Here is a 27,096-nt window from a genome sequence, read left to right on the forward strand (position 1 = left end):
ACTCAAGAATCATGACAGCATATGTCAAATACAGGAAAACTGCATTTGCAAGTTGGACTAGTGGCCACAAGTTGGCCCCTATCAACTGCTACTAAAGGACTCCTGGCAGGAAACTTGCTTACAACACTACAAGCTATGAATTCAAAAATAAACAAAAAATTCAGTCAATACCTCTGTCAAATACTGAAGGTCGTGACCTGATAATTACTGCAGGGCTCTAGTAAAGTCAGGAGTTATTTTGTCCCCACCCTGTACCTTACTTCATAGGCAAAAAGGGCGAGATGGAGAACATTTTGTTTATTTTTTGATAAAAACTTGTCAACAATGGCTTGTATATATATATATATATATATATATATATATATATATATATATATATATATATATATATATTATTATATATATATATATATATATATATATACATATATATATATATATGTTGCCACAATTGTTGTAATGTGGATGCTGAGGATGTAAATTGTTAATACTGTTTAAATTGATTTCTACTGGGTATGAGACCAAACACTGTCCATCTATGTTTACAATGAATAAAAGGTAGGTTTGGGGTAAAAAAATAAATAAATAAATAAAATAACCCATATGTGATTGTAGCCTATTGCAAATCCAATGTATTTCTGATGAACAGTTATATAGTGCAACAATCCCTGTGCAATAACCCTGTAACACTAAAACATCCACTGTGCCTACAAATTACACACTGTCATCATCATCATCATACATGTCATCATCATCATTGTCAAATATAAGTATAAACATGCTGTATAAACTGTAGGCTGTATAGACATGTATAAATGTATATACTGTACATAGTATATTACATTAATCATTCAATATGTATTCCAGCACTCTTTGCATTCTTGTTTACAATTTACAGAAACAGTTGGACTTGTACTATATATAAACAATGTATGTTGCTCATTGTTGCTTTTATATATATTTATATACACATCTATATTTTTCACCTACTCGTATGTACATAATAGGTCTATGTTTATTTTTACCTATCTTTTTCAGCTTTGTTTCACCTTGTTTTTAGCTGTATGTCTATTTCTACCTTTTCTGAAAATTGTTCTTGGAACTGTGTGTACCACTGAGAGCAACGGAAAAAAATATGCATTACCTGTGTACACATACTTGGCCAATAAAGCTGATTTCTGAATTCTGATTCCCTTATGTGGCGTTTGCTTGATATTGCCACAAAGAAAAATTAGGCTCTCACCACCAAGGATCCTGCTTCTTCCATCAGACATCAGTCTGTGCTGTACATGTCTGCCTCCTGCAAGCATAGAAACATATTTGCATAACTGATTCTAAAACAGAAGATGAAGAGATCATATCTACAGTATTACACTGGTTTGTTTTCCAATGCAGTAGGTGCACCGCGCATTGGTGCACCTACTGCATTGGAAAACAAGTGCCCGCCAGTAACCTTTTCAGCAACTGACATAGTGAGCTGAACTTGTCTTGACCTCTTGACCTCTTGCAGTGGATATGTCTCCCTCACTCAGTGACATGTGATGCGCAACATGACCACACAGCCCTTCTTCTCCTGTCTTAAGATGTCAGGCTGCAGTGTTTTGCAGTGATTCTGAGCCAATGTTCAACTGTATGGGAGCATTAAGCCGAATCCTCCACCATCATCATGTTTTCATCCTTGCAGGGGGAGGGAGGGTTGACTACGAGGCAAAGTGGGGGGAGAGACAGACACACACGAGGCCTAGTCGCCACATCTTTTCATGCGAAGAAGCTGTGCCGCTAAACCGTCAGTAATCTGTATTTATTTGCACTAAATATATATTTGCAATATTTTGCTAGTTTATGACTAGGAGACTGAGAGAGAAGGGGAACAACCAGTGCTAAACTGGCTTGTTCTTGTTCTCTAGCTCTCCTGCGATGCATTCGGGCTAACTAGCTTGCTAGCTAGGTTAGGTGGCTAAACGTAGTTAGCGACAGCGCTTAGCTTGTTTTGCCAACTTACACCAGACATAGCATAATTTCAACAAAATATAACGTCAAAGACCTGTTTGCCTTAAACATAATGCTGAGATATGTAATACCAATTTCATTTGTATTCGAGAAGGGTAGCTAACACAAGCCACTTAGCTTACGGCAGGCACAGACATTTGAAATGCTAACTAGGAACGTTAGCTAGTTTACGAGCTCTGCGATGGCTAACGTTAGCTTGCAAGAACGGTGGTTTGTTGCCATCTGTCTGGGCTCCAGCTATATACGGGAATGGGACGTTTTCTTCACTGCGTTGAACTGAGATAACATAGTCAGTGTTTGGTATCAGTATAGTGTTTCTTATCTATTAAATAACCTAAGTTAGTGTCTTTGTCCTGTACTGGATCAGGACGAGACAGTCCTGGCATCAGCCGAGCAGCTGGCTCCTTGGCAAAGTCCTGCTGTAACGTTAACGTTACATCAAATGCCAAAAATGCATCAAATACACAGATATTTCTATTGACATGCATGCAGACAGCTCTTAACCTTGTAATGGGCTGAGTGTTATTCGTTTTATTTTACATTTTTATGACAAAATAGGCATTCTCTGTGCCACACCATTATCTCATGCGGAGCTCTTTTCTTGTGTTGGAATTTCAGACCCGTTTTTGGTTTCCCAAAACAACTCCGGCCCGGGCCTCAGTCCGCGGTCTAGAGTTTGATAGCGGGCTGTTTGAGACGGAAGCACGTCGGTGTGTAGCAGCCAGCCAGCCCCTGTGCCCCAACCACCATCATGGGAGACAGTAGAGGTGAGAAAATAACTGCACGGATTTGGTTATCAGCAGTGCAACAACATGAATGTCTAGCAAACATTGCAACTGGAAAATAATGTTCATATTAGCTACAGCTTTACAAATTGTACTTATACATTTGTTGTAATGGCTGTTGTAAATTCAGGCCTATGAAAGATATGGGATAAGACTTACCCCAGCCTTGCTTAAATGATAGCATATTGAAGCTTCTTCAAACACATGCATTACAGCTGGCAGCTGACCTATAACCCAGAGCATACAATCATTTGAACTAAGTCAGTCAGGGTCAGTCATCCAAACTCTACCACCCCACCATTTCTCTAAAGCAAAGCGCATTTTAATGCAATATAATTTCGATAATTTGAGATGGAGTTTCCTCTGTGTCTGAACATTGTCTTTTTTCAACATGACAGGTGTATTGTAATGTACGTCTTGTACTGGAATTGATTTAAATAGTGCAACATTTAAAAAAAAAAAAAAAAAAACTACCTTGAAGATGAGCAACACCCCAGTTCTATATTTATATATGCTTTATTTAAAACACAGTAACATCTTAATGTAACTGTGTGTTACTGTGACTCTTCTTGATGCTGTTTGTTACCAAAAGGTTATTGTGCTCTAAGGAAAGTATAGAGTTCATTGTTCACTGACCCGGTGTTAATTTACCTTTATCCAAAACACCTTACAGTAACATGCAAGCAATGTATCAACGTTACTCCAGTACATGTTGAACCTCTATTCCTATACCAGGAAAGTAATGGCAAACCAGTGTTGGTGCCTTACTCAACTTGTTTAGCTACACAGGACTCTCCACACGTTCACTATGCACCTTGGAGTCAGTATTCCTTACATGTGCTTATTCAGAGTGCTTGAAATATGTGACAGAGGTGGAGTTGTACCAGAGAAATGTCCTCAGTATTTAAAAGCATGATTCTTTGTGTTGAGTTGATAAGTATTCACATGGTAGTGCGAGCACTGGCCTCCATGGGCCGCAGTAAGATTTGTGTGAGCATATGATTGGTTGAGTGTATTTGAGGCAAGTAAAATAGATTAGATCAGATGAAAATCAAGTACACAGCCTGAAGCAGTGAAAATGCAGCACACAGCCAGCTGCAGAAGAAAGTACCAACTTAATACAAACCACAGCATAAACAAAAATAATTACATAAAAAAACTGGCATCATAAACAAAAGCATGATGGAGGATTGGTTAAAATCAGCACTACCTCCTCTTGCAAGGTTTGCCAGCACTGGGGGAAAAACATAGTAAAAATGGTACAAATTGTTATTTACCAACATGCAGTTAGTATGTTATTTCATGTTTCAATAAATCTGAAGCAAAAAGGGACCAAGATTCAGATCACAGAGCCAAAGAAGGATTCTAGAAAACTTCCTCTTGGTTGCACACCAACCAGATAGAGTAAATGCACATCTCAGGTAAACCACAGGTGCTCTGTGAAAACTGATGATAAATCCTGAGAAATGTAGGGAATAACCAACCAAATCTTGTCCTTAGTTATCCAGTGCAGTTTCATTAGGGCAGCAAACTCTGGGTTGAAACTCTGTTGAAAGTAAAGTGGTATGCTTTAAATTGTGCAATGAGGATGTTTAAATGATGTGTTGAGTGTTTAGCAAAATATTTTATTTGCCTCTTTAGAGGTTACAATCAAGACAGCACTACAGTTGAGTTGTCAGTAATTACTAACATGCCATTTTTGTTGTTTTCATGTAAGATGCATTAAAGAAACCTGCAACATGTCGCAGAAAATAGACCCCATTACCTCAGAAGTGAAAAATAAAAATAAAACAGTTGCAAAAATATTAGGAGAGCAGCAAGGCTGCTTAGTATTTGTAGAAATTGTTGTTTAACTAAGGATAGACAAATATATTTGCAAATTATTGGTTGTAGTAGCTTTAATCTTTGCCAGCCCATTATTATTGTTTTTACAGCTGGTATTTGGTAATAATTAACTGAACTATCATATTTGTGTTTGAGTAAAAGAATAAATCAAAATGGTATCACCTCTATTAATAAGCATAGCCTTTTGTGTACCATATTATTTTTATTAATGATTATATAAATGATTTGCATGTCCTCCCCCTTGCTGTCTCTTTATCAGATTCCCGCAGCCCAGACAGTTCGTCTGTGTCCTCCCCTCCATCGGGGCAACGCTCGCCTCCTCTGGTTCCCTCAGCCGCAGCTTCCATGACCTCCCTGCCTCCCATCACCACCAGCGGAGTCAACAGCCCCATCAGTAGCATCGGCTCCCCCTTTTCCGTCATCAGCTCTTCACTGGGATCTCCCTGCCTACCTGGCACGCCATCGGTGGGCTACGGCCCCATTAGCAGCCCGCAGGTAAGGGAGGACTCTTGTACTTCAGGGATATTACTTGAACATACAGTATATTCCTGTCTATGCAGTTGTTTTCCTGTTCTATGACAGGTCAGATTTTGTTTAGTTTTCTGTGTTTTAGTACAGTTTCAAGTTTCATCCACTGTGTAGGATGTACAGTGTAAATAAGATTATTATTATTATTTTTTTTAATATATGTAAAAAAAAAAAAATCTCATTTCATTTGCAGTGGAAAGTAGAAATGAACCCCTTGAAAGATATCTAGCTATAATTTCTGTAAAATATGAATACAAAGTAATCACATTTTATGTTGGATTTGAAGATTGTCTTGATCGTTGTTTGCTACAACCAAAGTGACAGTTAATCCAACTCCTACTACAATACAATAAAATAAATCACACATTTTATGTTTAACATGAACGCATATTTAAATCAAAAAGATTGCTGTCTTTAATTCAATATTTTGTCCTTTATCACAGAATTGTTGATGTAATGGCTGTCTTTCTATGTCTATAAGGCCATAAATATTTTGCTACAGATCTTTCTTTCTTTGGTTTTGCCCTCACTCCTCTTTCTCTTGTCTGTTGCCTTGATGTTTAAATGCCAGATGCCATGATTTTGTTTTTCAGACCTTATCTGATTTTCTCTGTTCTTACCAGTTTGTCAGAGAGTGATGTAACAGTCTAGGCAGGGCTTAGAGAGAGGGAGGAACTGTAAAAACAAGGGGTACACGCTTGACTCTCACTGTGACCCTATGTTTTTTGTGTGATCTTGGTGACAATGTTAACCATGTCCTTTACGTGTTCACCTTCTCCTTTCGTTCTTTCAGATCAACTCAACGGTGTCCATGTCAGGGCTCCATGCAGTGAGCAGCTCCGATGATGTGAAACCTCCGTTGGGCTTGAAGCAGCTGTCGTCCCACAGCCCAGGGCCGATGCTTTCCCAGAAACGCCTTTGTTCCATCTGTGGAGACAGATCCTCTGGTGACTAGACACCTTAAACACAACGCCTTTTTTCTGTGCCTTGTCTTTGAGTTAGGGCCAAACAGTGAAAACAATTCAGAGGCCCTGAGATTCTTTAAAATTTCAGCCTGGAAACAAATTGTCATCCCTCCTGTCTTACATCTACTCCTTCCTACACCCTCCAGGTAAGCACTACGGTGTCTACAGCTGTGAGGGCTGTAAAGGCTTCTTCAAGCGTACCGTGCGCAAAGACCTGACCTACACCTGTCGGGACAATAAAGACTGTATGGTGGATAAGAGACAGAGGAACCGCTGCCAGTACTGCCGCTACCAGAAGTGCCTGGCTATGGGCATGAAGAGAGAAGGTGAGCAAGCAGGGGCACTTCAGCACACCCTGTAGATGGCTGGTTCTCAGCCTCCTCTGCTCATAACCCAAAAAAAATGAGGCCATTTCACTTTTTCACACACACAATTTTAGAATTAAATGCACAAAATGGTGCATTTTCACACAAATGATGATTTCATTTTGGTTTTAAATGCGTTTTAAGTGATAAATTATTTGAAGACGACAATTTAGCAGATAAAAAAGATCTTACCATATCCTTGCAGCAACACATGTTATGAAATGTCCACTCCAAATCTGGTTTCAATAGTATCCAACCATAGTTGTGGAAAAAACAAATGTGTTAGGCTCCTACTCTTGTAACAGTCATCAGTGATGATGTTGATTGATCAGCAAATTTCTGCTTTTCGGGAGCTGGAAATTAGTCTCTTCTAACAGTGGCATATTTGATGTGTGGGACTGGCGCCACCAATAAAGACCCACTACTAATATTTATCAAAAGAAAATCTAAAGTTTGGGCTGACAAGCTCCTACATACACACTGGTTGTTTCCCAGCTCAAGAGTTGCCTCATTCAAACTCAACATTTCAATGCTGGACACGTCATTAAGGGTCTCCCTTTCCAAAGGCCCTTCCACATGCGTTTGAGTAATGACAGCCTTCTTTTGCCCAAAACTGGAGGACACAACCCTCAGTGTTAATCCTTTGAACACCAGTCACTTGTATAGAACCGAAAAGGTATTCACTGCCCCTTTGTGTTTTTTTCATTTCTTCAATATGACATTTAAGAGTCTTTTTGCTGTTGATCGGTATCACAGATCTTCAATATATCCACAGTGATTCAGTGTTGTAAAACAATGAAACATGGAAAAGTCCTAGGGGCTTAAATACTTTTTATAGGCGCTGTGTAATGGTGTGTTTAGGCAGTCCTTGTCAACTCATAGTCTGGAAGTATCGCGTAACTGTCATATTTACAAGGTGTTTGTCTTCAGGTGGCCAACAGTCACCATACATCCCATGTTTGTACCAATGAAACACAAGCACAAAGTCCACTGTTTGGTCTCATTAGCAGCTATTAAACTGTAACACTTTTAACCAGATTTCCAATATGTTTGAAATTAAACATCAGACTTTAAAACTTCTATCACTACCAATGTAATTGCCTGAGTTTACCACTCCATAATTTCATAGTATATCATTATTATGTTAGTGACAGTGATGGTGCTGATGAACTGATATTGCTCCTTTTTAATCGTGTAAAAATTAAACAGACGCATTTACAAACTACTACTGATCTGTATGCTGCGTCGTACTAGTGTCTTAACACTGAAAATCACATTAGATCCATTTTAAGCCAATCAGTCTGAGATTATTTGATGCTAAATCTCTTAGAGTTTAGCAGTGTTGTTAAGATAACTGTACTGCGTATTGTGCTTTCTCATATTAGATTATGACTGAATTCCCCAGCACATTATGATGCTACGTTTATCGTAGTTTGATCATAACTCAGTTTATGTTTGATAAGTTGCTGAGATGTGTAGTCACTGTTGTTACTACATTGATCACTGTTGTCATGGAGTATTAAGTTAACGAAGATGAAAGGAACATTCAAGGCAGCTGCTTTGTGTGGCAGGTACTTTCTACGTGATCTGCCTCAACCTGTAAATCCTGAGCCTAACTTTTTAACTTCACCCAAACCTTAAATGAGATCTTATACCTCATTTATAAATGGTAGTAAATGATAGTATCAGTGTTGATATTTTTCCATTGCTTTTTAAGTAAAGAGAGCTTCAGTAATATTTGTACAATAGGGGATAGAAAGAACGAGTACAGAGTGGTAGAGAGGGAGATGGGGGTGGGTAAGCCTTGTAAACACTAACCCCCTTTCCCCCTCTCTTCCTCTTTTTGTTTTCTCTCGTTCTCTCTCTCCCCCCTCCCTCCTTCTGTAGTGGCCAAGATGAACGACAGATGTAAGGAGAAGCGGGAGGGAGGGGTGTGTGTCTGTGTCTGTATGAGTGAGCGAGAAGCAGAGAGATATTACATTGCATATCTGTGAGAAGGAGCTAGTTTAAAATGTTTTTCCATAGTTTGTTGCCAGTGCTCAGAGGTGCACCAGTGCCAGCCTTGAAACATTTATAGATGCAGGGAAAGTTTGCTGAGTATGCACACTCCTTTTAATCAACATCCTACTTTACTGTAAAGTTACTTATTGTTTATTCCCACCTGGGTGCTGCACAGTAAGGTCACAGTCACTACAGTCAGCCACAGAGCAGTTCCACTTCTGCTCAGGAACATTCATTTTCCTTGTTTAAGGATACTTTGATGCTTGTAGTAGAGAAGGGATAGATGTTGATTGAATTTCCCACCCACATTTTCAAGTCAGTCTTTCCGTCACAAGCCCACTTTTCAAAAATCATGTCCACTGGTGCGCCTTTAATTTTTCTGTATCAAAGAAAATGATACATGATCAATGATGAATTGATGGTGATATCGAGTAGATTCAAATTAAGAGTTTTTCAAAGCGTTGGCTTTGGTTGACGTTAAGTGCATATACTAGGATTCAAACTTTTAGCAACTTCTTTAATCTGTTGTCAGACACGTTAATGATCAACATTTAATTCATCATCAAAAGAATACAAAATGCTTGTTTTTCCTTGACAAAGACTTTGTTTAAACAATTGATACATGCTGTTTTTGCAGCGCAACCAAAGAAAATAGGGTATTTGAATCACATACAAAACTAATGTCATCACTTACAATTGCTGCTCCTGCTCACATTCTGTTTACTGCAATTTAACAAATGGCCAAAACAGTTAAAAAAAATGATACTCATAACAAATTTATTTACAAACCTTTCTGGAAAATGTCAATTTGATGAGTCGGTTAATACAGTGCTGTTTGTACGCATTTAGACAGTGAAATTCTTTGTTGTGTTAAGCCAACTATCAGCTTGGCTGTTTTAGGGTGTTCATGTTTGTTTTTGGTGAACAGTTTAGGACTTTTAGCCTTTTTCTATTCATATACCCACAATTTTAGGACAGTAAAGCAAGTCAGTGATCTAAACATGCAACCAAGTTTATAGGACCTAACGGTGGGATGACTAACCAAACCAGTCACATAACCTCAGTCTGTATCTACTGATGTCTGTGGATGGTAGACATTTGACAGTCTTTGACTGCAAAGGATTTGCAACAAAAATGAAAAGGTGATGACTTATTGATAACTGTGTTTATTTAATTTGCCCAGTTATCTTTGGTCCCCTAAAATTGGAATACGAGGATAAAACACTCCATCCATATTTTGTTACATGTAAACTTTAAAACCTCAAGAAAAGGGAAAATGCAGTGTGATTGCATAAAGTTGTATTCATTTGATTTACATGCACTTAAATAAACCTGATTGCTGTCGTCTTTCTGCAGTAACCTGTTTCTTGAACTTCATGAAAATGTGAAACCTAGTTTCCTTAATCTGGGTAAGGGATTAAGAGAAACCTTGTTACTGCAGATTCCGTTTGGGGGGAAAAAAAACTGATTTCCTGACAATGAAAAATTTAATCTGGAAAAAATACTTACTTTCAGAATACCAATGTTACATTTCATTGTAATTCCCTCCTGAATGTCACTTCAAAACAATTAATTAATAATAATTTATTTTGTGTATGTTTTATGTGGTCAATTTCTGCCTTGGTAGTGGGCCTGAAAGGAGTATGAAAGACAGTATGAGAGACTATGAATTTATCATGAATTGTACATATGTGTCTCTTTCCCTGTTCTTTTTGCTTCTTTCTTTTTGTATGCCACACCAATCTTTCTCCCTCATTTCTCCTCTTCATTGTCCACGCATTTTCTGTTAATCTGCTGCTCTACTTCTCTCACTATCTATTTTGTTGTGTGGTGGCACATCCTTCCTACTCACTTTGTCATTTCTTCTTCCACTACCTTTCATTCTCTTTCTTTTGCTGTGTTCTTGTTGTCTTTAATTATGTCTTATTTTCTCTACCATTGCCTGCCTGACCAAACCCTTTGCTTCTCTATCCTTGTCCATTCCTTTGGACCCTTTGCTCTTGCGCCTTTCTTGCTTCTCTGTTCTTTCATATTGACCTCCTGTCACCCATCCTTCTCACCCACATTTTCTCCTTTCTGCTGTTCCTGCTCTTTCTCCCTTCTTCCCCTTTCTTGTCCTTCATTGTTCTCTTCTGTGCTCCCTTCTTTCTGTCCCGAATCCACCGTCCTGCAGCTGTCCAAGAGGAGCGACAGAGGAACAAGGAACGAGAAGGCGAGGTGGAGTCGACTAGTGCGGTGAACGAGGAGATGCCAGTGGAAAAGATTTTGGAAGCGGAGATGGCTGTAGAGCAGAAGACAGAGCTTCATGCAGATGGAAGCTCAGGCGGCAGCTCTGTAAGTAGTCTGGATGGTGGAAATTAACCACAAACTGTGTTCCTTTGAGGTGCGTTGTGTAACATTCGAAATTATTACCAAATTAAGTTTGAGATGCAAATATTGAACATATGAGATGATTGCCAGCTTACATATTTGTTGAGTTTATATATGAGTTTATTCAGATATATAATTGAGCTTATATTTGTTAAAAGACTGCAGGTTTAGTTTAACAATCTTCACAGGCTGTTTGTATGAATACTACGGTGTGTCTTAGTCAAGTTATTTGATAAAATAATAATTACCAATAATCCTCTAAATCTGCTTTCTTTAGCCCAATGACCCTGTCACCAACATCTGTCAGGCAGCAGACAAGCAGCTCTTCACTCTGGTGGAGTGGGCCAAGAGGATCCCTCACTTCTCTGAGCTGCCCCTGGACGACCAGGTGATCCTGTTACGTGCAGGTAAACTCTCAGTCTGACACGAGAAGATTTAATGAATCAGTTGTGATTCTGCTGATAGATTGTCTCCTCCACTTCTTCGTTACGGCCACTATCTTGTCCCCATATATTGAGCCTGTGCCTTCTTTGTGTCATGCAAATGCGGTTTTAACATCAGCTAACCCAACACTGCACTCCCAGCCCTCATAGTTTTGAAAAATGCAAAAGAAAAAATGGTTTTATGCAAATTCTGGATTCTTCAGAGTTACTTGTAACTTGCACTTTCACAACATGAAAATACAGGGAAAGTAAGTGGGGCATATGTTCTGTCAATGCAAAATGAGAATATGTTTAATGGTTTTGTGCCACTCCCTCATATTCTATTGTAGTATCATCATACAACTTCCAATACAGCATTTGGTGTCCCTCATGTATGTAAATGAGGTTGTACAAAACATTAGACACTGTTAGACCTTATACACTATTAGACACTGTTATAAGACACACATCCAATCTTTTACACCACCGACAACTGTAGTTTTAAATAAACTCCTTTCTGACACATTGTCAAGAAAAACAGAAAAAACATTATAAACTTGCATGACTTTTTTGCAGGGCTATTGAATTGGAATCGGAGTGTGCAGGATTTTTTTAATTGATATAGTCAGGAAATACCTTTGCCCCTTTTTTTCACATAGAACTAAATATTAGGATCCACAACCTCAAAAGACCTGGAGGAATCATTTGTAAAAGAAACTTTTCCATAAATGTTTGAGGGTTTCAGAGGTGTTTAATGAGAGATCTTCCATTTGATAAATTAGGACCGGGAACATTCAGTTATATCAGGTATTAAGAAATAAAAAATAACACAATTGTAGAATATTTAGACATTTTGATTCACTAGAAATATTGGGGCACCAACTCTTCAACAGGCTGGAATGAACTCCTGATTGCATCGTTCTCCCATCGCTCCATCTCAGTGAAGGACGGGATTTTACTGGCCACTGGCCTGCATGTCCACAGGAACAGTGCTCACAGTGCAGGTGTTGGAGCCATCTTTGACAGGTAATACACTGATGTATATATGCACAAACAGTATCACTCTGACAGACATACCACATTAGTGATTTCCCCAGCATTCAGAAGTTTGAGTGGGTGACCCAACTGAAGAGGACATGCCATCATAAAAAAATATTGTGGTCACTGGAGAGTTTGGAGAGTTCAGAGGCCTTCCTACTCCACTTTGAAATCCAAACTGCGTAGGATCCCTGCTTTGAATAGATCTGCTTCAACACAGTATTAGGACCTCCTACTTTAAGCCTAAAATAGACCGACCCTGAAAAGCCAGGTAATAGCCACAATCCCCTCTTGGATTCACCTGGTAAATCCTCATCAGTCCTGAAAGCTAGATGAAGAAAGAAACACTTGCCTTTGTTTATCCACATGGATTTATTTGTCTCTGATGGTTTCACACTCATTGTTTTTTGTAATCTAAACAAACATATTATTCAGGTTTAGCTGGATTAGTAACTGGGGTAAGAAATTAGGTTACTGTGTCTTCATCTTTGGTTGGCTGCAGCTGCTGTGTTCTGCGTTGGCTGTGACTGGCTGAGAGACTTTGCTTCTTTAGTACTGCCTGTAGGGTGACAGCGCATGCCGGGGAGGATGGTGACTAATGCTTACCCATAGATGTGCATGCACACACACACTCAGTGGCATAGCACCTATTGCAGCATTTGATAATGTGATAATGGCTGGCTAATGTACAGTACTAATGTGAATATATATATATATATATATATATATATATATATATATATATATATATATATATATATATATATATATATAATAGGACTGTTTTAAAATACTTTAAAATATGTTAGGAGGCCATGGGTGTATATTTTGGTGTTACATTTTCTTTTCTGGTGACCACAGAATAATTGTTTTGTGATCTCATCTTAACGTAACGATTGGTGGCCACAGGTACACTGTCAGTCCAGATTCATGCACATTTTTATCTAAAACAAACTTCTTAGTTTGAGATCTCTAAATACTTATTCCATGATTACTGGAAAACAATAAAAATATAATTACAGCCATGGCCTCGCTAGCCTTCTGCATTATTGCATTAACCATCAATTGTTAATTTAGAAGTGAAATTACATGTCTTTGACATGTTACTAGAAACCAGTAATGAATAACTCAAATTATAAAATTGTTTACTGGTAGGAGTTAACACTTGTTTCAGAATATATTTTTTTATTAAGATGTGACACTTCTTATGCTGTAATAGATGCTGGCTCATGTCATTATGGGATGTTATTGCATTATCCAGGGGTATAGTACATCAGCGGGTTTTAACATTTTTTCTGTTCATTACATTATCACCTGAAACAAAAGAACTCCAAATCTCGATGACTTTAATGTAAAACCCCAACTACATCACAACGTGTCAATTCACTGTTAATTACACAGTAATTACATTGTTATAAAGGGTTAAATTTGCCTAGAAATCCAGTCAGGTTTAAAGCAAGCTAACAGGGCTCATGGCATATGGCTCAATGATTTACTTCTGATACTTATTAATTTTTTCATAGCACTGCTCTCTTCTAGCAGCAGGCTTTTGTTTCAGCTTCGCATCAGCATCTGTTTGAAGCTACTGAATCATATGTTATCAAGGAGGATGTAAAAAATATAAAATATCAGAATGTAATTTCTTTGTAATGCATTACTTGAGGTGGACTTCTTATTAGTTAGGCCCTGAAGTGCAAAACACAACAACCTTTAACAAAACAACTAAACAAAGCAAAAAATACAGCAGCTTTTGTAGAAAACACAACTACACAACAGTCAAACATGACATCTCACAACTCAAATTGACAAAAGAGATAGCACAAAATTTGGAAAGGGTTGGTACCTACTATTTTTCTCATTCCATTCAGGGTCTTGTTGGCCCAAGTACCCCCAAATCAATGAGTGAAGGAAGTGTGACAACCTGTAACAAGTGCACACAGAAAAAGCCAAGCACACATTGCACTTTTGTCTACATACTCTTTTTTTGTGACCGTCTGCTCTGCCTATGATGGAACGATGGCGTTGCTGCTTTATGCAAGATTTGATTGGCTGCATCGAAATAAGACCTCCATCTACATAAACGGATACCAGAACAGTATTCCATTGAATTAATGCAAAACTAGGGGGCGCAATCATGAAACAAATTAATATAATATATAAATTTCTCACTTTTTGGAACACAGGACAAGTGATTTACAGAGCAGATATGTATGCTGTAGCAGACCAAAAAAATGTAATTTAATAAGTTGGACTTAAAGTTACTTTTCATGATGTATTAACGTTTAGCTAGGAACACCTATTAAAGGTTGAGGGTTAATAGTTTTTCACTTATAAACAGTTTCATGTGTACTAATGGTTTTCTGCTGTTATGCATTTGGCTCATAAGATTTATCATAATCTCCTTTCTGCTTATTTTAATGTGAATATAGTGGTGCCTTATGTAAGACTACAATTTATAATGTTATAAAACTGATCAAATCTTTATCAGAGGTCCACATTTAGCAATATCAGTGTTTGGGTGCAGGTGCAAAATAAAGCAAACTTTGAAACCTGACACGAAAAATGTGAACAATCCCCATGCATACTGTTTTTCAACAGTTTTAAACGTATCAGAGTTTGTAATACTACAGATTTTCACCATGTGAAATCATGTAAGCACTGACTATCTGTACAGCTGAAGGGCTCAGAAAACAGACAGAATTCTGTAATAGCAATGTAACTGTGTAATGACATTGTAATAACACACTGTGATTGAATACACAGGGCGCACAATGCCGAGGTTGGGGCCATATTTGACAGGTAATTACGCCACTACACAAACACTTTTCTAAAACCCCTCCTCTTGAGTCAACATTGAAACAAACACAGAACCAAAGCTAAAAGGTTGATGCTTTTAGGCTTTTCCGCAGCTTTGCTGAAGCCAGCCGGTTTTCGCTACAAGATATTATTCTGAAGATCCACTGAGAATCGTTTGACCAGTTCACTCAGTGAACTATAGGGGTGTGGTTTAGATGATGATGACAAAGAGCAATACCATATTTGGTTTGTGGCTAAAAGCCTCGTCCAATCACCTACAGAATACTTTTCATCTTTTGCCCATTGACAATGCCTCCTCTTACCAAGCCAAATGCTTGTTGAGCCTTGCCAGACCATAATGTGGCAAATCAAAATGAGTGGGCTGGCTTTGTGAAGCTAGCTTTCCCATGGCATTAATGGTGGGACGTGGTTGTATGACGAAAAACTGTATTACGCCAGTGCAGTTGTTTTTAGATGCTGTAATTTACCGTTGAGCCTTTTGGAGGTGTTGTTAGCCCACTACAATGATACTCCCTCTGTGATGGGAAGTGCTCATTTTATAGCATGAATGACATACTCTCTGGGTGCCTGCCAAAAATCACTTCTACTTTCCTCCACTTTCTCAACTAAATATGAATAAAACATTTATTCATTGTGTAGGGTGTGTATACAAACCTTTATTTGGCAATGTACAGTATTGTGGGCTTGAGCGGTGTCTGTTAATATCAGTTCACGTCATTAAAAGAAGATGTCCATTTTGGATGATGGATGATGGGTAGCAAATAAACTTTACCTAATGGCCATCACTTCTTTCCCCTCACTCCCTGGTGCATAGTCCTCTCCTCTTTCGTGCAAGTCTTATTCCTGGAAGGAGAGCAGAAGTAGTTATAAAAGTTTTAGGATGCACACACCAAGCCTCTTAAGTCCAAGCTGACATTCTATTTATTATTGTGCTATACATCTAATGAAACATGATAACTCCTTTTGATTGAAAATGTATTGCTATGTTGGTAAGTTTGAAGGATAAGTTGATAAGCCTTTGGTATTTATTCTGTTTTTGCTTTAAGTTTTTGTTTCAACTGGTTGCATGCATTTTTCTTGAATAACAGCACCCCCTATCTTAGTTCCTTAGGTTTCAAGATTGGTGAAGCATTTTTTTTTAAGAATGAATGGACAGCATTTAAAGTATAAAGTATAGCACCCAAAATCATTATCGTGCCCTCGCTCTGGCCCTCTCTTCATTCTTGCATCAACAATTTACATCTCAAGTAAAACGATGTGTGTGGCTACAGTGGCGGTTTTAAAATTTAGGATTTTGACCAATCCCGTGGCCCACCCTAAAATGAGCCAGTTTTGAATCCTTGAATGATGGTAAACAAGGCATTAAATGTGATCAAAAGTAAATTCATTTGGTATCTTAATTCCTTTCTGTAAGTGAGAACATTTGTCTAAAATACAAGTGTGTTAAGGCTTTGAAAACTTAAATATGTGTTTAGCCCCTAAACCCTGACTGCCATATGCTCTTACCTCCTTGGAATCATTGGTTCAGGGCAAGACAAAATAGAGGAAGATAGTGGTTAGTGGAAAAAGTGAATGTCTGAAACTAAGCAGCAAACTATAAAGTTTTTACTCTCTAGCCATGGTAGATTTCACCGCTTGGCAATCACTTTCACAACCACTTTAACACATTTGCTTGCACAGCTAATTCTGAGTATAACAAAGACAAGCAACCATTGACTTATTAAGTAGGAAAAATCAAAAACCAGAATCAGCCGCAGCCAGAACTTTTTCCCACCCTGGCCAGTTTTAACTAGTGTTTTTTCCCCCCCTGCAGAACCAGCAGTTCAGCCACGCACAAGTAGTTTGGACATACAGTTATTACATTGAGAAGTAACCATAAATAACAATGTGATTATGAAGTCTGGTCCCTCTCTGTTGTTCTTACTCTTTTATTCCCTCCCTTTCTTCCTCGTTTTTATTGCTTTCCCGCTCTTTTTTTCTTATCTTCTTCTTCTCCCGTCCTTTCCCTTGCTTCTTCTCTCTTCCCTAATCTGGTATTGTCCTCCTGTCTCCAACTGGGATTTCCCCCTGCAAATCTCCTCTCCTCTCCTCTCCTCTCCTCTCCTCTCCTCTCCTCTCTGCAGGGTTTTGACAGAGCTTGTAAGCAAGATGAGAGACATGCAGATGGACAAGACCGAGCTGGGCTGCCTTCGAGCCATCATCCTCTTCAACCCAGGTACACAGACAGGTGGAAGGTTGAAAATCATGTGGAAAATATTATTAGGGACTTAGTGGACAAATTTATATCTGGAAAATTGAAGGAATTTTGAAATGGGAAACGCGTAAAATGTTTCATTCCTGTATGATAGATAATGTAAATGTTCTCTGTTTTCACCTGAAGATGCCAAGGGTTTGTCCAACTCCAGTGAAGTGGAGCTCCTGAGAGAGAGGGTCTACGCATCTCTCGAGACTTACTGTAAACAGAAATACCCCGATCAGCAGGGCAGGTAGGTTATAACACGCAGACATACTGAAAAGTATGAGGTGAGGTCATTGGTTTTGACAGGTAGCACTGCTGCTCAGACATCTCAACACAGTTAAATAATATTCAGCTCAGCAGCTTTAACATGTAACTGCAGCAGCTGGTGGAAGGCTGGATATGTTTCATTGGTTTCCGCCAAGAAAGAAACTGCCACAAAGTGTGATTGATCGATTGTTGCCATGCTAGTATTTGCATTTTCTTAAACAAATACTGTCACTCATCTGGCTAAGACTTGCCCACGGATTTAAAATTATACATTTCATTTTGTCTTCCTAATTTTTTAGAAAGGAATAAATGCAGGGCAAGGTGTGACATATCGTTTGTCAGTAGACAACTTTTGCGAGTGTCGACACACTGAGCATAAATTAAGCTTCACGCTGTTAGATATTATTAGATATTGTTAGATATTGTGATGTTTAGGAGTGCATTTTGTGATGTATCCCAACCCACTTGACTCCACAACCTGCTGCAATTAGTTCTACTCTAGTAAGTTAAATTTCTGCATTTTCCAGAATGCCCTGACAACAATTTGAAGTTATATTTTCACATATTTTTCTTGCTTCATGCATTTTCTGAATTCTTGTTTTCAGTTTACATGATGGATAGATGTATGGTCATTTCTCACTCTACTGTCCTTCTCATCCTTCGTCCAGGTTTGCAAAGCTCCTCCTCCGGCTCCCAGCACTGCGCTCCATTGGTCTAAAATGCCTGGAGCATCTGTTCTTCTTTAAACTGATTGGTGACACACCCATTGACACCTTCCTGATGGAGATGCTAGAGGCGCCTCACCAGCTCACCTAGAGGGGCCAGGTTCGGTCCGGTCAGGACTCGATTCAAACCAGGATTACCAACACGTTACCCCTATGTTGGGTCGTTGGCTCTTCTCTTTGGGCCTCACTTAACTGCAGCACCTGCTGGTTTTAATGTACCAGCTGTCACACTTGTACACACATACACAACAACACACACATATACCCTGCGGCTAATTATCTTCACGCACACACATGCAGATCTTAACTTGCATACATGACTTGACATAAAACATAACTAATACACAGATAATATGGCTCTGAATGAACAATATGCTAACACACACACACATTTTTACCATCTTTTCCCAAATTCAATTTTCCACCATAGGGGGTTACGACTCAAGGAATATATCCCCTTTTTATCACATACATACAGTAAATGTCTTAATTTTAAGTTAGCCTTCAGTTTTCACATTTTCATCTCACAGTGGGTTTTTGCTTCTGCGTAACTGGTATACTTCCCTTGTTTTTACTTGGGTTACTTAGTTACACTGCTAGCTGCACCTCTCTGTATTATATCCATCACTAGCCAGTCAGTTATTCATGTATGGTTTTAGCTTAAAATCAGGTGCGTAGCATTTCAATCAACTGTCCACCATCAAACAAATTCACTTCTTATTGGTCAGGAGGTGTCCTATAATGGACAGGCAGACATACCCTCCCAGTGAGTTCATCCAATCTCATAAACATTGAAATATTTTATGCTTTTTTAAATATTGATGCTGAAACTTGTTTGAGTTTCTATTTTGAAGTACTGTACTCATGAAATGAGAGCTTTTTCCAAGGCATTGAAATCCAGGAAAAGGGGGGTGGGAGCACTTTGTTGAACAGACAAGCTTTGTCCCTCTCACCCTCATGCGCACAGTGGGCTTTGTAAGACAAGAAGAATGACTTGAATTTTTTTTTTCTTCCTAATTTTGATTTTATCCTTTTCAATACTTTGGCAGTTGGCTGGCATTTTAAACAGCTTGAGGCTCACAGGAAGTACAGCTTCATGCAAGACAAAATCGTATTTGTTAGTCTTTTAGTTACCCCAAATCCTCCCTTTGCTGGTGGTCATTTATGCACTTTTGTGAGTTGTAACTGTGTAAATGTTCCTGTTTCCTAGAAATGACCATCTATTCTCAGACACCTAAGATGACCTTGAAGGTACTATGTGTAGGGTTTTCTCATTATTGCATCATCATCAAATCAGATGTGATGATTTGTTATAGAACTTGATAAATAATTGGCCACTTCCTGTACAGATGATAACCAGGTTGGGGAATTAACACTTAACCAACAATCAAATGGTTGAAAAATTGGGCTGGCGGCAGCTATGTTAGTCTGTCCTAACACCCAGTCCAGCTGAAAGTCTATTATTCTTGATAGGTTGCTCTTTATTCCAGAAATCTTCATTGTATCATCTGTCCATTGGCTATGGAAGAGAAAAACCATTTTCTGTGCTCTTTGAACAATTCTGCGTATAATTGGCCAGCCTCTGAGTTGTGTGGCCTACTGTTCAGTAGGTATCGAGTAAATAAATAAATCTGACGTTTGACCCCTCTACCCAGCAGCTATTGAAGTGTCCTTGTACAAGATTCTTAAGCAGTTTGAGATATGTATATGTATTCAAGATGCTGATATCTGTTCCCTCTATAAAATGAGGTGCGAAAAGCTGAATTTTTGTGCAAAACAAAAAACAGCAGCAGAGATTAGAAATGTAACAACCAGATGAAATCATCTGACAGTGGCAATAATGTAACATTTTATATCACCTTTTATCGGCAGTACTTTTGCAGTCCACTGCTCATGCATGGATCACTGGCTGTGGATATAGATTGGTTATGCACGACTGTTTGAATTACAAAGGACCCATCGTGTGTCGTGTTACTATAATGCAATAATGAAATAAGTAAGTGCTATATAATGGAAATCCTACACCTACTACCTGCTGCTTTGAAAACTTTATTCAGTGTGTATTGGCTCAATGCTTGCTACTTTTGTACAGTAGATGTAAATAATAATAAAAAACACAGGAGTCATGCAAAACAAAGGCCTCTTCACACTCATGTGAATGTGAAATATGTGGCTCCAACAAACAAATTGAAAAGCTCTATTTTTTTGCTGTTGAATCAACATTAGACTTGCCTCCCGTGTATTGACATCACCATGAAATTGTTATTGAGCCCAGGGCCAAACCACACCTCACTGCTGCTTTTGCACCAACCTCTGCCAATGTTTCCTGTTTTTGGTAATTGATTGACTGGATTTCATTGACAATGGCACTTGATATTTACAGTGATTGACATTTGTGGGAAACTGAATCTGAGCATTGCAGTGAAAAGTCAAATGCAGCTACCACATGATCAGGAGATATACAGTAAACTATGAATTAAACCGTCTACACACGCTCGAATGTGAGCAATACTGGGGTACACATAAATGTTTGTTACCATTTTTGTTAGTAAAGTATTTAAAAGAGTGTTGGCATTCTGAGGTATATGTAGCCTTTTTATTTGTCACCACATTTAATAGAAATTAGAAACTTACATTTTGCAGTATCATTCTACAGGGAAGAGGTACAGCTGTCCTCTACCAGGTGCTAAATAACTAATATGGACTTTTAGTTTAAGACTTGCACATTTTCATCAATGCAAACACGGTATGCAAGTACACAGACAAATCAGAAAGCCATTCTCCATTCTTTGAACAGGTTTTTTTTTTTTTTGACCTATAACTTTATTGCAGACTCCCAAGTATGAAAAATGAACACCAGCTAAGTGCTTGTACATTTTGGCTGTGGCTGATAAGTCTTTGTACTCTACCAGACACAGCCAGTGTCTTTTGTATTTTAGAAAGCAGTTAGACTGGTGGAAGCAATGAAAGTAGCTGTTGAATTTTGGGGTCCACCAGCTACTTTAACCAGAATGAACAATGAGCTTCCTGCCTTGCAGATAGTCCAAATACGTCTTCTCAGAGAGGATCTTTGGCCTCCCCCCATGTGATGTGGACTTGGAGGCTGGCAGTTAGGTGACCTGTGAGACAGGTGGTTTTGTTTAACATGTCAGTAAGTTGGTCTAACCTTAAGAGTTTGGTGGTGTTTCAGTTTTTCTCCATCCATGCATACATACAGCCAACTCAACAAAGTACTCTCCAGATGTCCATTAACTTTCTACATGCAGAGAAAAGTCAGCCCCTCGTGGACCACTGCTTCGTGATTTTCGTGTTTGTTGGCAAAGAATAGCAATGTGGTGATGATTTAGGTGACAAGCACCACCATCTGCCAGCATTCTTGTACTGTATATGCTGTGGTATGGTCTCAGTGCTTTAGTGGCTTGAGTTGGTTCAGATGATCTAATGCGAGCAGTCAGAGTTTTGAGACTTGTGTGAAAAGGATTTTGTGGCCACTGGACTTCAAGGTCTGTGATCTGGATTAGAGCTCAGACAATTCAGACAGTTGGGCTGTGGAATGAAGTTTGTAATTTCAACCCAAAATGAGTTTTTCCCTTGACTTTAGGATGTGTGCTTTAGTGAATATTCTCATATTCTGTTAGGTTGACGTTTCAGCAACTTTCTCTGCAAGATGTTTTTTTGTTTTTGAGCTTCCTCTGTTGAATGTTTAAGCCTGCTGCTACTGCATCATGTTTATAGCTGGGTATGGGAATGATTACACAATCAGTCAAGTGCTGGAGCATCCACTCGTTGACATTAAAAATACTAGCCACACACACAGCTGACTGAGCGAATGCCAATCTTTGTTGATGATTCATCAAAAAGTCAAAATATGCAACTTGTATATTCATATTGTGGTAACATTGTTAAACAGTTGTCATGCAATATGTGCATTGTGTTTCTGGCATTTGTAAATTTTAGCTTGGTCTGTTACATAAGTTAATATTAATTGGCAGTGAAATTATTTAGAATTCCCATCCTTCCATATAACAGCAATGCATTTAAGTTTTGCTATGCCATTCCTATTTTTCTTTACGTTTTGCTATGAGCTTAGGTCATTTAGAGGATGATAAACAGATACAGTAAACCAATTTTAAAAAGCTGTACAGTCAGTGCAGGTTCTGTATGCTAAGCCACTTTAAGCTTTGCTGATTAGGCAGACTGTTTTAGCAAGAGCTGGTGGTTTGGTATTTCAGTTTTTTTAGCATTTGTTATAGGGTATGTGTGGCCATGTGTATGCTTTTATGCACATGTTTATGGAATCTGTCTTCAGCTATGCGTTTTGACTGGCAGATACTATAGCTTTGGCTATGATGTGCTGAGCGCTGTTGCATTGATTGTTGAACAAAATAATGAAAGGATGCACAGAGCAAAAGGAGCTAAGCTGGAGGGGTGATTAACTGGCATGTTGACCTGATGCTTTATCAACACAACCCAGCTTCCTCCCTCCCTTCTCTTTGCCCTGTCTCCACTGCTTTACTTTAAACTTAACAAATGCTTATTCACTCACCCATGTGAAAATTACTGGGCTTTGCATTGGAATGGACTTGTAAAATAAACCTATGATTCTTGGACTGTTTGAAAAGGATGTGAAGCTTTTCGTGGGACAAGCATTGGAGAGCTGTAAGGAAGGGATTCAGTGCCGTGTGTCCCTCTTTGCTTACTTTACTTGACGGCAGAACAGCGACGATGGATCGCACCGCACTGCCCACAAATGTTTGTCGTTGCAACCGTGTGCACTCAAGGCAGACGCATGCTGTGACCTTTTGACTGTGTAGCAGTATTGTTGTCGCCATCTTTGTTACATTTTGAAATTACTTGCTTTTTGAAAATAACGACATTGATTAAATATGCTTTTTTTTATGGATCGAAGGCTGTGACTTAAGAATTGATCATTGTGTATAGATTAGATATCAGGGCGGCATTTTTACCTATTGACACAGGCCCCCTGGAGCCAAGGCCCATCCTGTTATGATCAATGAGGCAGTGTGTGCTATGCAGCCTTGAAACCACCACCCTCACTGGTTTATTTATCACTGCCAAGCTGTTTGCGGATGTGGCCGTTTTAAATGCAGGGCCACTCAGTACCTAGTGCTTGTTTTTCATGTATGTCGTGCTTATTGTGCAGCGCACTAAAGAGTGTGTGCTACCCTTGGCCTGTGTAGTGCACTAATAGGAATGGAATAACAGCTCGTGTGGAGAGGGGAGGACTGGTCACTGGAGAGAGAAGTAGACCGGTGTGTGGCCCCCTCTGGGTGCTCAAGCTGTGCATTGGTGCTTTTTTTTTTTAGTCCCCCCTGGCCTGAAAACATCTGCTTTGGTTTCCAAGACACAGGGAAATGCATATATGAGTGAAATGCAAATAAGGAATGATTTAACAGGGCTAGCCCTAGACCTGCTTTTCTTCAGTTGCATTTTGGTTGGGTGTTTTCTGCGACCGGGTCCACTGCAACCTGTTGTGTGTTTACTGTGTTAGAGTCATGTAGCTGGATACTACCAGCAATAAAAACAAAACCTTCAGATTCTGTTTTAGATTATGAGGGACAAACTGTGGCTCTACTTGTAGACACATAGTTTAAAGGCCACTGAAATCCACAGGTCTGGTTTGCTGGAGACACCTCTGAGCAGGATCTGGTTACTTTGAATGAACTTGATGGGAGGGATCAACTGAATATGATTGCTCTCTTTAAGGTGGAGGTTGTTGTTGGTGTTTAAAATTGGAGGGATTGTGAAGGGTAGGTCGGAGTGAGAAGGAGGGAAGAAAAGAAGGGCAGGGACTTAAAAAACTCTGATCAGGTGTTCATTTGTCGATCGAGAAGAAAACCTATTTTCCAGTAGATCTAGAATCTTCCTTAAATGTTTACTCTTCACCATAAAAAATTCACATACTGTTTCTTTGTCTGGTTTCCTGTCTCCCTCTTCTTTGACTATGCTATTCATCTTTTGTTTGTTACAAAGTATTAAACAAATACAAGAACTGTAAAATCAGAATGGAATCTGTCACTCTTATTTCTAATTTTTCTGTCTTTCTCTTGTGTCTGTTCCCTGTCCTGTTTGTATCCTATTCCATCGTACATGTGGAGCTGACTGACTATTGTGTGCTTCGGGGATTGAAAGAAGAAAAAAAAATATGAATAATTTTTTCAGTCATTAATTCTGAATCTTGTTTCTGTTTGTTGTATCATGTCTGAGTAAAGGTTTTAATACTGTACGTGAAGTGTTTTTCATTTATTATTTTAAAAAACTCACATTTTAAACTCTGCATAGCATTTTATTATTAAACAAAGTAATTCCAAATAATTTCAGATATTGTAAGATGTAAATAAATTACTTTTAATTACGGTAGTTACATGCTTTAAACACACTCTGTGGGTTAAAAATGACCAGAGTGCACTCATTTCCTTTAGGCTCCACATAAAACACCCACTCACTGTCCATGAAATGGAACGTCCCAGCTCGGCTCTCACTGTGTCCTGGAGTAATGATGGTATGCTCCTCAGTCCAGCAGGACCCCAGGGCGCCGGGTGACCGCTGGCGCCGCACTCCCATCTTTCAACCTCTAGAGGGAGCACTGACCTCTTGTCCCCATCCAAGTTTCAACAGCCGTGGCCTCCTGTCGCTCCACCTACTCACGCTTCCTCAGCCTCCTCTTCCCTCGATTAGAGCTGCTGGGTGGTGAAATTGTCCTGTATTGCCTCCCCGCCTACTTTACACACCTTGGCCAATAAGGAAGCAGCAGAACTGAGATCAGAACATTTTTATAGGTAAATTTCACCCTGCACTGGTGGCTCTTTTCCCTCTGCCTCATATTTCAATTTTAAGAAAGATAGGAATGTGGGTACGAGTTTGCATCTGTGTGGCCATGTAGTTAGTGGCTGCTCTCTCTCTCTCTCTCTCTTTCTCTCTCTCTCTCCCACCTCCTTCTTCAGTCTGTCTCCTCCCTCGTCTCTGACAGTCTGTCCAGAGCATAATCCAGAGTAGCTCCTCTTCGTTCTGGCCCACAGGAGCTCGACTGTAAAGCCCTTGCACAGTTTAGCTCACTATTCAAGGCTTGAAATGATGCACATAACTTAAGTTCCTAAAAAAACAAACTTAAATCACTGTTAACTAAGTCCTGTACACTCACATTTATTTTTATGTCATATTTAAAGCCCAGCAGGCCAGTTTTTAGAATTCTGCTACCCAGAATATTTAAAGGATTTAATATCAGGTGTGTAGAATTAGGCAGATCCTTGTTAAGGTCATGCATGTTGTGATACTGACTAATGGTAAATGCACACCCATGGGGTCTGAGCGGCTTTTATTGTACAGTAGGCCTAGCATGTGGCTTTAGGCTACAAAATGAATCATCAGCCTGTTTTCAGTAAGCTCATGTTTAGAAAGGCCAAGCAGCGATTCATTGGTAATTTACCTTTTTATACCTCAATATTACACCCTTCAAAATACACCTACATGATTTTCCTAGATCCTGTTTTGGTACAAACCAGGGTTGGGAGACATATGAAATCACAGACATAGCTGAAGTTACAGTATTATTATGTTTTTCCTCTTTGGTTGATGTGTGGTTGGCCTAGTTATAGATCCCCCAGAGTACTTTGAGTAGGCCAAATCTACTGAGTTTAGAATTGTTCACAGAAATATTTGGCTAAACTCTCCGTTACTCTTGTGAAGAATAGTGGTACATATGCTATAAAACATGAGTTTGGTTACCCTGACTTGAATAAGTAGACTAAGACAAATGAGATGGAGGTTAAGCATCACTTTCCATGTTACAGATGTCTGAGCCAAGTGTGCCACTGTGGAAGCTGCTCCTGTAGCACCAGCAGCTGCCAGCAGAGGGAGCAGGCACAATGAGTTTTCTGTTCAGGACCATGACGCACATTACAGCCATGTCAGCAGCATCATATTTAGAGAAGACCCTGTAACCTCGTAACTTGAAGTTGTAGAAAATAAGTTGCCCGTTTTTATTCAGGAAAATAGTTGCCAACATGATGACTTAAATGTTTAATTAAGATCAGTGCAGAAAGTGTTGGATTTCAAATAAAGATTTCCACCTGCCAAAAATACTATTATTCTACTAAAAGTTGGCTTTCTTTTCTACCTTTAATCCTGAACACAGAATCACTAAATGCTATGACATGGCATTTAGTGATTTAAAATCAACCCACTTAATGTTATAGTTCACCCCTTTTTTGTTTTTGGACAGGTAGTGGTCTGTTTGAGTGTCCTCTTTTAACTGTATTTTGTCATGTGTCCTAATCTTTCTCAGGCCCTTTAGCATCTTGCCAGCTTGCCATCCCCTCTCCTTTTCCCATCTTTCTGCCTGTACATCTTTCTTTTCCTGCCTCACTTTTCCCTCCTCATCACAGTCTTGTCTCACCTTCTTGTATTTCCCTCTTCTCTTTCGCTTTCTATCCTCCTCTCTGTGATTCTGACTCCCTCCATCCTGTCTGTCAACTTTTCGATCTCTTTCTCAGTGTCTTTCCTGCCCTCCTCTCTCCCCAGTCTCCTTCTGGCTCTAACTCTTCCTCTCCCTCCCTCACTCCTGTTTCTCACCCCACTCCCTCCTCCCTGAGCGCAGCAGAAAGACACCTTTATACTGAGGGTCAAATTCCTCTTAATTTCTGCTCCACAAATGTCAATTTTCACCAGGTGAATGTTATTGCTGTGCACTGAATGAACG

The 27,096-nt window shown here is 39.2% G+C and overlaps 1 protein-coding gene across 5 annotated transcripts; it reads left to right on the top strand.

The window, feature by feature from the left end:
• Positions 1 to 1,535: 1,535 nt before the first annotated feature.
• Positions 1,536 to 24,624, top strand: rxrba (retinoid x receptor, beta a). Of its 5 annotated transcripts, none has more exons than XM_044171753.1 (13): positions 1,536 to 1,786; positions 2,629 to 2,777; positions 4,900 to 5,135; positions 5,962 to 6,115; positions 6,280 to 6,459; positions 8,386 to 8,406; positions 10,673 to 10,833; positions 11,147 to 11,276; positions 12,185 to 12,317; positions 15,093 to 15,128; positions 17,270 to 17,361; positions 17,527 to 17,632; positions 18,321 to 24,624. In XM_044171753.1, exons 2-13 carry the CDS (start codon positions 2,762 to 2,764, stop codon positions 18,466 to 18,468), a joined length of 1,413 nt encoding a protein of 470 aa, XP_044027688.1. In that variant the 5' UTR covers positions 1,536 to 1,786; positions 2,629 to 2,761; the 3' UTR covers positions 18,469 to 24,624. The 5 variants fall into 5 exon arrangements, with proteins under 5 accessions (XP_044027688.1, XP_044027692.1, XP_044027691.1 ...); XM_044171755.1 differs by lacking the exon at positions 1,536 to 1,786 and adding an exon at positions 2,095 to 2,299; XM_044171757.1 differs by lacking the exon at positions 15,093 to 15,128 and having other exon boundaries at positions 1,537 to 1,786.
• The last annotated feature ends 2,472 nt before the right edge of the window (positions 24,625 to 27,096 follow it).

Source organism: Siniperca chuatsi, linkage group LG17, assembly GCF_020085105.1.
Source record: "Siniperca chuatsi isolate FFG_IHB_CAS linkage group LG17, ASM2008510v1, whole genome shotgun sequence".
NCBI classification, from domain to species: Eukaryota; Metazoa; Chordata; class Actinopteri; order Centrarchiformes; family Sinipercidae; genus Siniperca; species Siniperca chuatsi.